The sequence below is a fragment of the Parasteatoda tepidariorum genome, chromosome 8 (genome assembly GCF_043381705.1).
Source record: "Parasteatoda tepidariorum isolate YZ-2023 chromosome 8, CAS_Ptep_4.0, whole genome shotgun sequence".
Classification (NCBI taxonomy): domain Eukaryota; kingdom Metazoa; phylum Arthropoda; class Arachnida; order Araneae; family Theridiidae; genus Parasteatoda; species Parasteatoda tepidariorum.
Genome location: NC_092211.1, coordinates 18,033,801 through 18,046,546, shown reverse-complemented (window position 1 = coordinate 18,046,546; position 12,746 = coordinate 18,033,801). Strand labels below are relative to the sequence as shown.

General features: G+C 32.6%; 1 protein-coding gene across 3 annotated transcripts in view; it reads right to left on the bottom strand.

Moving 5' to 3' along the window:
• Window positions 1–5,605: 5,605 nt before the first annotated feature.
• Window positions 5,606–12,746, bottom strand: part of LOC107454218 (uncharacterized) — a 15,071-nt gene continuing 7,930 nt past the window's right edge. Inside the window, exons 4-7 of one of the 3 annotated variants that reach the window (XM_016071337.3) lie at window positions 9,937–11,612; window positions 8,831–8,875; window positions 7,073–7,252; window positions 5,606–5,760 (exon numbers count right to left, since the gene is read on the bottom strand). In XM_016071337.3, the coding sequence (XP_015926823.3) occupies window positions 5,684–5,760; window positions 7,073–7,252; window positions 8,831–8,875; window positions 9,937–11,612 (1,978 nt within the window). In that variant the 3' untranslated portion in view covers window positions 5,606–5,683. Of the gene's footprint in view, window positions 5,761–5,919; window positions 6,087–7,072; window positions 7,253–8,830; window positions 8,876–9,936; window positions 11,613–12,746 lie in introns of those variants that run through there. The other 2 variants (XM_016071332.3, XM_071184444.1) reach the window with 2 other exon arrangements.

Sequence of the window (12,746 nt, the reverse complement as noted above, 5' to 3'; positions counted from 1 at the left end):
GTGGTTGTATAATAGTTATATAAGCAGAAACGGCCATATATATATATTATTTATTTATTTTCCTATAGTGTTTTGCTTATTGCTGGTTTCAAACCTGATTTTTTTTTTGCATTTTAGGAGGAATGGTTGTTCCGAGTTCGAACTGAAAACGTCTATTGAGAACTGTCCTGAAAATTTTCGATCTCTCCAGTTACTCCATCTTTACTTCAAGTCCAAGCAGCACGGAACTCTTTCCATGAGTGAAAAGGCACTGCAAGTTCTTTGGAGTTCTATTCCAGATCCTCTTTTGACCAGAAGCCAATTTTCCAGAATTTTCGTCGAGAGGAAAGATAGGCACAAGCCTAGCAAGGACATGGTTGACGCGTGGAACTGGTATTGCAGACTGGTGAGAGATACTGAAAGTTGTCAAAAGTGCCCCAGATCTCTTAAACATCTCTCAAGATGCACAATTAGACAAAGGCTGAAAGAAAACCTTTTGTTGCCAGAGGCCGTCGACGTGCTTCCCATACCAAAGACTTGTAAGAAGTACTTAGTTTTAAAAGACTTTGGTGAAATAAATTGATTTTAATGAAATTCATGTTTGGCGAAGTTATTGTGCTACTTTGAGGAGAAATCCTCCAGATTAAACGTCTGGAGCTTTCCGCTATGGTAATAAGCACGAGACTGATATCTGGAGCAGTTCTCCTGAAGGCCGCACTATATGTATATTTCTGTACGGAATTTAATTAAAGAATAGAAAAAGAACTTTTCTTTATACTTTCGTATTTTAATTCTCGTTTAATACTGCTTTTCTATGCTTTTTCACCAAGAAAAATAAAATGCCTCAGTTTAAGTGCTACACTTAGACAAAGGTATAGCAATTTTAAACTATTCAACTATTTATGCAATTTTACCGCGAAGAATTATCTGGCTCTTAGAATGAACAAGCAAAATAAATATTTTAACTTCTTAATCGTCAATTCGGAGAGATTTTTCAACTCAGATTAAAAATATCAAAATCAATGAGTAATTCTCCATTTTTAAAATTTTTATGAGTGTGGGTTATGTTGCGTTGGAGTAAAACTTTAATTTTTAAAATTTACAGAAATTTTTAATTTTCTCAAAACTGTGACTTTTCTTCAGATGAACGTTCTACAATAATTTCACAACTAGCAAAGAGGACGCTGACTTGGGATAAGCTAGAATTTATTTAGCTCCATAAAGAGTTTTAATTTCAATTTTTATTTAATATTCCAAAAGTTACAGTTTCCTGTAACTTCCGACAAGAACATCAATATAATTTCGTGGCCATAATAGTTTAAAAATTTATTTTGATATGATTAAAAATGATTACGAGGATTCTTACGATACAATTCGATTGCGATGAAAATATGGTTAAAAAAATAATTTGTGTTTCAAAATCTTATGTATTGGGCTAGTTTCATTTGAATGGAAAATATCGCTTGCAAATCTCATTCTGTTTAATTTTATATATTTTATTTTATTAATGTTTCTGTTTTTTTTTTTTTTTTTTTTTTTTTTTTTTTTTTTTTTTTTTTTTTTTGCAAATTTCTGTATTCGTTATTTATTTATTTCTTTTTCTCTTTCAAATCTAACAATATCTGTCTCTGCTCCTATAATATAATTCATTAATATTTTGGAATATTCAATGCTTTATTTTATTCTTTGAAATATGATTTAATGAAACAAGTTGCAAACTTCCAAATCTTAAGATTGAATGTATTTTTTTGAAGATTTTTCACAGCTTTATAATAGCTAAATGTTTTAAATGGACTTAAGAAAAACCTAATAATTTAAAGTTAGGCAACTAACGGCGGTCACTAAATATGGTTAAATTAAAAATTGATCGGTCATTTATTGAGATGATTTCAAATTTTTTCCATCTTAGTCATAACCTTCAACACATCATAGTCTAAGGGCATCATAGTCTTATCTTCTCCCCTTTAATCAAAGCTATTTCCAATGAGCACTTGACCCATATGACGCGTGGTCCCCCTCGACATATTAATGGATTATATCTATTGTTATGAGCCTTATCTTATCTTCACTTGAAAGTCTCTTTAAAGTGAACTAGTCTCTTTTCCTGCTTTCTTTCCCCAGGGTGGGAGTTTGATAATTGATGCCACTGATTGAAGAGGTAGGAATTTTTTGCGCAGTTCAGGCCGACCCGAAAGTGGGGACAAGACTGACCATCGTGAAAGACGTTTTCTGAAAGCATGCCATTATCTAAATTTAAAAAAGAAGAAAAAAATATCCAAGTTTTTAAAAAAAAAAAATCTTCCTGTTTTCATAAAATTAACAAGACATAAATTGAAAACCATGAATATCATATTAAAAGCATGTAAAGCGCTCCAAATTGAAAAGCATGAATGAAAGACTGAAATGGGAAAAAAAACCAGTGGCCACGTGGTCATTCTTCAAGGTCACACCTCCCCCTGTTTTTGTCTTGAGGATATTTGTGAGGATATTTGTTGTGAGGATATTGTGAGGATATTTGTTTATTTCGGTAGACGGAAAAAAAGGTCCCGGTAAGAAAGTCCCGGTTAGAAAGGTCCCTGGAAAAAAAGGTACGGAAAAAAGGGTCCCTGGAAAAAAAGGTACGGAAAAAAGGGTCCCTGGAAAAAAAGGTCCCGGAAAAAAAGGTCCCGGTAAGAAAGGTCCCTGGAAAAAAAGGTACGGAAAAAAGGGTCCCTGGAAAAAAAGGTTCCGGTAAAAAAGGTACCTCCATAGGGAAAATCTGTAGGGATGTTTCCCCTCTCGCTTTCTGGGCAGCATTAATGCTTCTCGCTGTTTCAATGAATATTCTTTTTATCTGTAATAATTCAGATTAGATCATTGAGGTAAGGAGAAGGGTAAGGGGGGGGGGACTTATGGGCTGGTTGCATTACGCTTTTTTTTAAAATTTTATTTCATTTATTTATTCTTCTTTGATTATTTTTTAAAGCGCGAAGGTATTTAAATTTTTCAATAATGTTTTACTTTTTTTTGTAATTTTTTTAAGTGAAAAATGTGTTATTTTCTATTTTAAATTCTTTTTTTATTTCTTTAGAATAAATAAGAAACAAAAGTTAAAAAACCATGCAAACAGCAAAAAGCGCTGCAATCTAATCTTCTCATTTCAAATATTTTCCCCTACAGAATTTTCCCTACACAGGTACCTTTTTTTACCGGGACCTTTTTTTCCGGGACCTTTTTTTCCAGGTACCTTTTTTTTCTGGGACCTTTTTTTCCGTACCTTTTTTTCCGGTACCTGTTTTTCCTAGAACAGTCCCACTGAACCCTAAAGTTCCATGGAAGAGTTAAAAGGGTTTCAAGAGTTTGAAGTTAAATTTTTTTTAAGCCAGTAATAGTTTCCAAAATTTTAACTATGTTTAAATATAATAAGTGCTGTAATTGGGAAAAACATATTTGGTGGAGCTTATAATTTTATACGGTATATGTTACATTTGACTGATTTTTGTCAGGCCGCAAATGAAGTTACTTGACCACTTTAATTAAAACAGCAGACATTTTAAAAAAAAGGGGTTGTTGCTGTCAATTTGCATTATTTTTATCTTTGGTGCATTCATCATAAAAAGCTATTGATAAAATAATTGTGTAATATAATAAACTATATAATAATTATTTGCTTTTACATAGGTTTACTTCCTTACCAGATTATAAAATATGTAAGAAAGAGTTATAAGGAAAAATAATCTCATTTAATATTCAAAATTTTACGCACCACATAAAATAAACTGAAAGCTATTTTATGTAAAGATTTTGTTCTCATTAAATATTGGTAAATGCAATTTAAATATCTCTATATATATTTCTTTACAGGGCGACAAAAAAAAAGCCTCATTACAACTCCCCAAATGGCAACGCTAGAAAATCGACCAATGATTGCTGCTAAAAATGTCACATGCCAAATCTAGCTGAGGTGGCTCAACTTATAGCACTATTAAAAACGGAAACTGAAATAACAATTCAGCTGCGGCAATATCGTACTATTAAGCTAGGCAGAAGAGAGTAGTCTTTGTCGATAGATCTCTATTTAAGTATTTTGAAATTTTTTTCTTAACAGGACTGTTCTTATATTCTCATTGTTTCTGCTTACAAATGAACCCAAACCAGATCAGATCGAAATCAGGTTCGAAAGCTCACTTGAGCTTTTGAATATGATTAGTACAATCGGCACTTCTGTTAGTACAAAAGAATTTTTTCCCCAGAAACGAGCAGAAATTTTTGTATAACTTCTTAGAGGAATATAAATAACAATATTAATAAATAAGTAAATAAATAAAGGATAAAAAAATTAATTCAAATTTTTTTTTCTCAAAAATTTTAAATTTTTTTACTACAACAAACCATATGCGTATTTCAGGAAATGGCCCCACCCCCCTAAAATAACAGCAATGAATTTAATCAATAATCTTTTATCTATTTAATATTTCAGTAGTAAATTGGTAGAAGCAAAATGCCAATAGAAAATAGAGATTTTTTTAAAAAAAATAAATACTTTTTTATAATAATGATAGATTAATCATGAAGAAAGATCTGCATTTAAGAAAATGCCTCATTCCTCATCCGACTCTTAAAATCAAAATAAAGTAACTAAGGGCACAAATAAAGAAATATATTTCCCTAATAACCATTCATTGCAGTTTTTTTTTAGTTTTCCTTTAAAAGAAGCCCATAATTCTGCTTATTTTGTTCGTTTTCAGCTTATGTAATGCACCGAAAACTTAACCAGAGGTAGCGTAAAGACAGCGAATTTAACTGTGGGACATAAAATCTGATTCAAGATAATTAAAGAAAAAACGACGAGAAAAAATTTATTAGATTATAAAAGATAAAACGATGAAGAAAAAAAAAACATTCCTCTAATTTATTACCGGAGATTAAAAAGCCGAGTTTAAGACTATAAATGTTCAGCTTTGTAGCTTTGTAATTTTGAAACCAACCCAAAAGGCTAGGAAACTCCAGAATCAAGAATTTAAATAAACTAGCCTTCGTGGAGGACTTATTGATGAAACTAAAGCATGACGTCATATGGAGAGGGAAACCATGATAATCTTCCACGGTTAGCCCGACGGCAAGGGATTTCCAACCCCTGAACCGTCAACTACTGAGCATATTTCACGTCAGCACGGTGTTCAGAGCGAGCTGGGTGTAAAATTCGTATCAAACAGCCACAGCTGGGATTCGAACCTAGTTCACCATATTGTGAGACGAAGGCTCTATCCCCAGACCCAATGTGGCTCCATTCCTCTAATTAAATACTTCATAATAAAATAATATTTTATTGGTTTATATTACCACAAATATCTTTACTTTAGTTATTAAGAAAGAGTTCCGTCGAAAGAAGTTTGATAATTTAGGGTTCCATAACCGTAAAAATAGGGTTCTCTGATTTCGAGAATATAAAATCTAAATCTCGTTTCCTGCGCCACCCGTTTGCCCAAACAATAATTTAAGCATTCATGTTCTTTTTATAGAGAAATATCTTCTACAAAAAGACTTGAATACTAGCAGTCAAGTATATTCTACTACTCGCATTATGCTCTTTTTCTTCAAATTCTGTACCTGAATTAAGAAAAGATAGAATAAAAGACTAATTAACTCGAACAAATGTATTTTATTTTTAGATTTTAAAAATCTTTAATTTTTTGCAGAATTGTACAGATGCTGGTCTTTGGTATTAGTGTTTCTTTCGTTTTATTCGAAAGGACTTAAAAAATTTCGGAAATATTTTCTTAGACTTGGCTTTCGATTCTCCTGAAATGAGAAATGAATTCGGAATAAGAATAAGCCATAAGTTGGAATAAGAATAAGTTGTAAAAATCAGTTTTTGAACATCTATTGACATTTTCTAAGTACCAAATATTTTGTGATTCAGTCAAGAAATAAAATCGGTTAATAAAGTCTAATTAACACGAAACAACGCTTAAAAACAATAATTTTTATTTTAGGCTTTGGAAAATCTGTTCATTTATGTTGAATTGTACAGAAGCTGTTCTCTTTAAATTAGGATTTCTTCTGGAATATGCGGAATGATTTAAGAAATATCGAGAATTTATTGTCGAGCATGTTCGTTGATTCTTCTGAAAGAAAAATGAATACGAAATAAGAAATCCAAAGTCGCAAATGTCAGTTTTAGAACAAAGAGTGCTCTTAAATAATAAAACGAGTTTGCCTCGAGCGATAGCATCATGCCAAATGATACTGAGTTCAACGAATCTTTATTTTGATTACATAAACTATTATAAATATGTTTTGTTTAATCGAATATTGTAAAGCCACCAGGAAGCACAAAATATAATAATAATAAATAAATTAGAATTATTTTAGTTTTATTAATTGTGTTGGTATACGTCTTTCAATTCTACCAGTAACTAAGCTACCGTCAGTATAGTTCGATGGGTTCTAGACCTGCCACGGGAAGGTGCTAACACCAGTCGGGGGATTTAATCTAGCATCGATAGAAAAAAATTTAAAAATTGTAAGACTCTACATATTTTTACATTATTTCAATTTGCGTAGCTTTAAATGAAAATCGTTCGAATAGTTCGAGAAATAATTTAAAAACGCCTCTATGATAATGCAAAACATGGAGAAAGGGACGTTTTTTAAAATAAGGTTCGAAACATCAAACTACTCTCCTAACCAAACTATTAGAACCAAATTTTGTAAATAGCGATTAGCCTCCCCCGTAGTTTGAGGGTCATATCCGTCAAAATAAATAAACAAATAAAATAAAAATGCATATTTATTTCGAAACGTTTTTGTGTCTCATGTCGTCACCTCAAGCAACAACTGCACTAATTAATTTACATAGTTAGTAGGATTAAGGCCTTGAATTATTAAGATTCCATCGTAGTGATAGCATTTTGATCAAAATCAGATCAAAAGCACTTCGCGTAATGTATGTCAATGTGAATTAAGGAATGAATAAATTACAAGTGTGTGAATGAATTAAATTAATTATAAATTGATGAATGAATAAAAGAATTAACAGTATGTATGTGTGATTGAGTGAATATTGACAAAGGTGAAACAAAGGCTTATTACTTATTACTTATTGACTTACCTTTTTTGGTGGATGCCTCAAGAATTGAAGGTGAAGCGACGCTGCGTTTACGTATGGATTCCTTCAACTCCATGGTCACCGGCTGATCTTCAAGCGCTTCTATAATCTCTGTGGCAACTGGATTCTCCGATTTGGGAATCAAAACTGGATCCAACAAATCAGATAATGTATCCTCTTCTTCTGGAAAGTCAAGAGAAATAAATACTACGTATTCTCAAATTACTAAACACTTTTTTAAGGTGTTAATTTGATATCGAAGATTACGCTGCACAACATGAAAAATGCGTGTTAGATGAAAATACGCGTTTCTTGCAAATTTTTGGCTGAAAATAGCGGATTCGTAATTATTTTTTACTTACCATGAATCGTTTTCCCGAAATTCCACATATTAGCTTAGTAACTTTACGTTTCTTAACACGCAATAACAACTTACAGGTAAAAGAAAAGCACTCTCATTGATCAAAACCAACTTGGCAGCTATTTTGGTGTTAAAAACCTTATCAACCATTCCGAAGTACCAAGGCTTTAAATGCATTAAGAAAAGGAATATTCCTGAAATCGCTGGAAGCTTTGGTAACGTCTTCTTGGTGACGTCTTCGATACATAGTTTTCCCTTGTTTACGAAAAATCGAATTTGGCGCCATTTATATGCTTCTGTAGAAAATGATGGATGGGATTTTATATAAGTTCAGGCGAAACATTTAATTTTACAGATTTATTCAAAAAAGATGGACAGAATTTTATTAATTTGTATTTAATGAAGTATGAATTGGACAATTTACATACTGATGATAAGAAAAAAGTTCAAAGTTTTGTTTTAGCACAGGGTATTGTATCGAATACAGGGGTTTGTTTCGATTGGAAATAAATATGACAGTTCTTAAGACTCCAAGAATTTATATTAGCAGAATCTTCCAGAAAATACTGCTGAAGAATAATCAGGAAAATATAGTTCAGCTCAAATAGAGTGTAGTACATAACAAAACAAACGCTACACAATTTCAGACGAGTCAACGATCTAACTCAGGTTAGAACACAAATAAAGTCACAAGCATATTAATATCCACATAGTCTATACTACTTTGTTCTGCGAGGCATACTCTTATATAGACTTGGCGACAAAACCCAACACCCCGGAACTTTCAACACGATGCTAGACCATTCTCGTTTAACTCCGTGAATATTAGTCTTCTCGCTTTCGAAATTAAAATTTTCCAGAACTATCTTTTCGTCTTTTTGTTGATTGCCAAGTATCGATAAATCGCCATGTTGGCAAGAATGTTGCCAAACCGAGTTTTCCGTAGGATATACATTAGGCGTTATTTTTTCTCCAGATTACGTAAAAATTTCGTGACTTTTTTGCTAATTTTCTTATTAAACTGTTTCTGTGGGGTTCATCTGAGATATTTTACTTCAAAAAAGAATATTCACAAAATTATACATATATTTACAAATTCGTAACAGTATAAACCATTTAATATGAACCCTCTTTGCTTCATGGCAAACATCTAAAAAGCGATAGTGAAACGTGAGAGAATTAGCTCGTACTCACAACTGGCCAGCTTACTCATCGTGCTACTCACATCTTACCGACATTGAATCTTTCTTTTGGAGTACTCGCCTCATTATCCTCACCGCATCCCGTTCATCTTACGTGAAATACAATTAGGTTTCACATTTTATTTAATCCTTTAATTCTCCTAAATATTATGACTAAATGAATTTTACAGTTTAATGAAATTAAATATTGGAACTTACGATGTTCTGGAAATGATTCTGTAATGAATCGCAAAGCAGTGTCAACTGTAAAAAAAGGAAAAAAAAACACACAATATTCTGCATTATTATTATCTTAATAGAGTGATTTAATGTTATAAGAAACTTTTTCTTTTACTATAAAAATTTCCAGAGCTAGTAAAGAACTCCTCTCGAGGAGAGTTCTTTACTAGCGGGATTATGGGTCCTAATGTGTCCCATGAAAACATTGTTCCTGGGCGAGGAAACATGAAAACCTGGGCGAGCCCATTGTTATAGATGGAGTGTGGTCATAATGTAATGACTCTTCGGTGTAAATAGATTGAAAATGATGACGGGTTCATGCCTTCTCAACGGACAGACAAATCACGTGGTATACAGTTTTCGCACATGAAGAGCAAGATTTTTTCAGTTATAATTTAGCAAAAAGTAACGAAAGTTATAGTCTTAGTAAAAGTCGCATTTTTTTAAAACTTGATTTTTCAAGAGAAATACGATCAATTTCGTTTAAATTTTGTGTCTTGCCATTTAAAATTACTTGATGTAACAATTTACATACCTCATGGTTCACATTTTTTATAGACTTTTATTAAATAAAATGATAAAAAAAAACAATATAAAAATAATTTTTTGAATGGATTTTTCTTTGGATAAACGTATTTTATTGATATATGCAAAAAGTTTTCGATTGAATAAAGAAGTTCTCAATGTTTGGCAAAATACGCAAACGTAAAAATTAACATTAAGGAGTCAAAGCTTCCAATAACTTTCTTGACCAAACAATTGAGACCTTAATGTTCAGATTGCTGCTACCTCTATATTTTAAAGGACAGAAATCCAAATTCGTCGTATAAAAAGGTATGTTTAGTCAGAGAAAGAATATTTTTTAATTGGAGCAAATGTAGTAAAAAGAAATTCACTAATTCAACTTGAAAATATTATTTAAATTTATTATTATTTTAATATATTTCATAAAATATTTTACCTAAAACAAAAGCAAAACGCTTAAAATGTAAGATAAAATTAACTTGAGGACTTTGCTTAAAGTTATTATTTTCTAGAAAAACTATTAAAAACTTAATTCTCTACGAAAAAATAGGAAAACTTACGATCAGAAGGTGTCTCTGGTGGGACGACAGATTCTTGTTCTTTTTCTCCTTCTACGGATTCATTCGAATGAATTTCACTTACGTCGTCCTCAGCTTTTGGCGACTCTTCACTAAAAGTAACCTTTTTTTGCATAGTTGCTTGATTTTTAACAATAGATTTGATTTCTGGCTTGTTTTCAAGATCGTCTGACGGAAATTTGGAATACAGAATATCTTCTAAGTTTTCTTCCAATTTTCTTATACCAAAGCAAATGAATTTTTCGTTTTCTTCGTTTTTCATATTCATGTCCTTCTCAGTCAGTAACACTTTTTCGATATATCCAACTTTCCCAACCGCCCGTTCGTTATCAATCTGAAAAACTCCATCTTCAGTTGGATTTTTTTCTTTGCGTTCGACGTTGTCTACAGTTTCATCTTTGGTAGCGATTTCTGATTGGTTGCTTTCGGCGCAATTGCCAACTGGTGTAGTTTCATTCATACCTTGTTCGATATCATCTTTATTGGGACTAGTCGTAATGTCGTCTAGCTTATCCCCTGCCGAATTTGCAGAACTTTTTTTCAGCGCCAATTTTCCTTTAAAATTCAAAGGGTCGACAGACTTTTCTGCCGTTGTTACATTGTAAGCCATGAAAGTTGTTTGAGGAGCACTTTCAACTTTAGAATCTCCTATAGCATTATCAGGGACATAAGTATTCTTAATATTGCTGCAGGTAGAAGTTTTCGGGTTGAAGTTCTTAGCGTAATCCTTCACCACAACTACTTCAGATAAGCCATGCTCAGCATCGGCACAGTGTATGCAATGCGATTTAATAGTACCCTCTTCATTTCCTGAGTTGTTCATTCTGAATTCAACGGTATTATCCAGTATTGCTTCATAACTTCTCGGTATATTTGTGTTTGAATTTCGAGCAACTTTCATATCATTAAAAATTTCTCGACGCACCATTCCAGAACTATCAGAAGAGTTAATATTTGCGATTTCCTCTTTACTATCAATGATTGTTTTCAATTCCATCTTGGTTTTTAACTTTCCAGTTTTACTTTTAGATTTTTTTATCCTATATTCAACATCACGTAGTTCTTTAGGCATTGCACCGTACTTTATCCAATTAGGCGAATTAAAGTCTGGTTGAGTAATAATCCGGCCGCCAAAGGCTCTCACGAGCCTAGTTCCAAATTTATCAGAAGGGTTAACGTTTCCATCATCGCTTTCAATGACGAATTCAATTTTCATTTTGGTTTTCACATTGTCAGGTTCCTCTTTTGAGTTCTCTCGAATATCAGTCCGCGATTCTTTTAAAACTGTCCCGTAATTGTTTGGTACATTTGATTTCGAATTCGGCAAGTTATCGTCGGATTGAGAGACAGTTCCCTCTTTTAAAGTTTCTCCAAACGGTGATCCAGAATTTATTTTTCCTGTTAAGTTTGATAACAAATTCAGTGATTCCTTGAAAATTTTATTTACACAATTTGTTGTGCTACACAAAACCTTGTCAGAATTATCCGAATATTTTTTTCCGAAGTGATTCATATTTGTAGTTTCGATTTCACTCCGTACATCAAGGTCTATAAGGTTATATGTTATTACGTTTTGGTTAGGCAGGTCATGATTTTTATTAATGTCACGTTCTGTGTTTCCATTCGAACTTGATTTGGTTTCAAATTCCTCCATGTCACTGGAAAAAAAATGTATGAATTACACATTTAAAAGTAAATCGCTTTTTTCACACACACAATTACTTATCGTCTTCTTATTTTGAACTTATGGAATAATTACCAAATGTGAAATATATATATTGTTTAATTCTATTTTACTGCTGCAGTAGATGGTAAAAAATTTGACAATTACTTATTTAAATAGGTCAAAATCTTATTACTGTCGTTCAAATTATGACAGATCTTTATTGTATATAACGAGTAAATTTCTCTCAAAATATTCGCATCGGAGACATATTTTATTTTGTTTTATAACCGTCGTTGAACAGCCAACCCATTTTAGGGTTTACGACTGTCAATGTTCAATTTGGTAGGCTTGTAATTTTACATCAAACCCAGAAGACAAGGGAACTCCTGGACCAAGTACCGGGAGAAATTTTGCCTTAGTGGAGGACTTTTTTGATTGAACTAACTAGCATTTGTGTTACATGGAGAGGAAAACCACATAAACTTCCTACGGTTAGCCTGGTGGCAAGGTTAGCCACCTAACCCATGATTCGTCTACCATTGAGGAAATTTTGCATCAGCACTGTGGTCAGTGCGAACCGAATACGAACGGTATTCGTATCTACCAGCCATTACTGAGATTCAATCCTGGTTGGTGAGACTAGTGCTCCATCCTCTAAGCCACCATGACGCGGAGGCACCATTTTGCCTCAATTCAGGATTAGGGAGCTACCTTATATTCTGAGTTGTGTCTAAAATTAGATATCGTAGTGGGACGCTAAAATAACGCACATGTAGTTTTTTTTCTTCTCAAACTAGACATGTAGTTTTTTTTCTCAAATTGTGTACTAATAGAAATTTAGGACCATAATGTAGTTCAGAGCCACTGATAGAAATTAACCATTACGTGCTTTAAATTTGCTGCAATTTTAATACACTGCTGGACAATTGCTAAGGACGGATAACACTATCATCCATAGCAACCATAAAATTAAAGGAAGCAAAATGTGGAAAATTAGAATACGTGCGGGATATAGTAAGAAGAGGTATGCGTATGCAAATTTTTTTTCCACGTCTGTTCATCACGTGATAGCGCTGATAAGAGCTTTAAAGGTTTTGACGCGTTGTGGAGAACTTTTCGCTTGCTG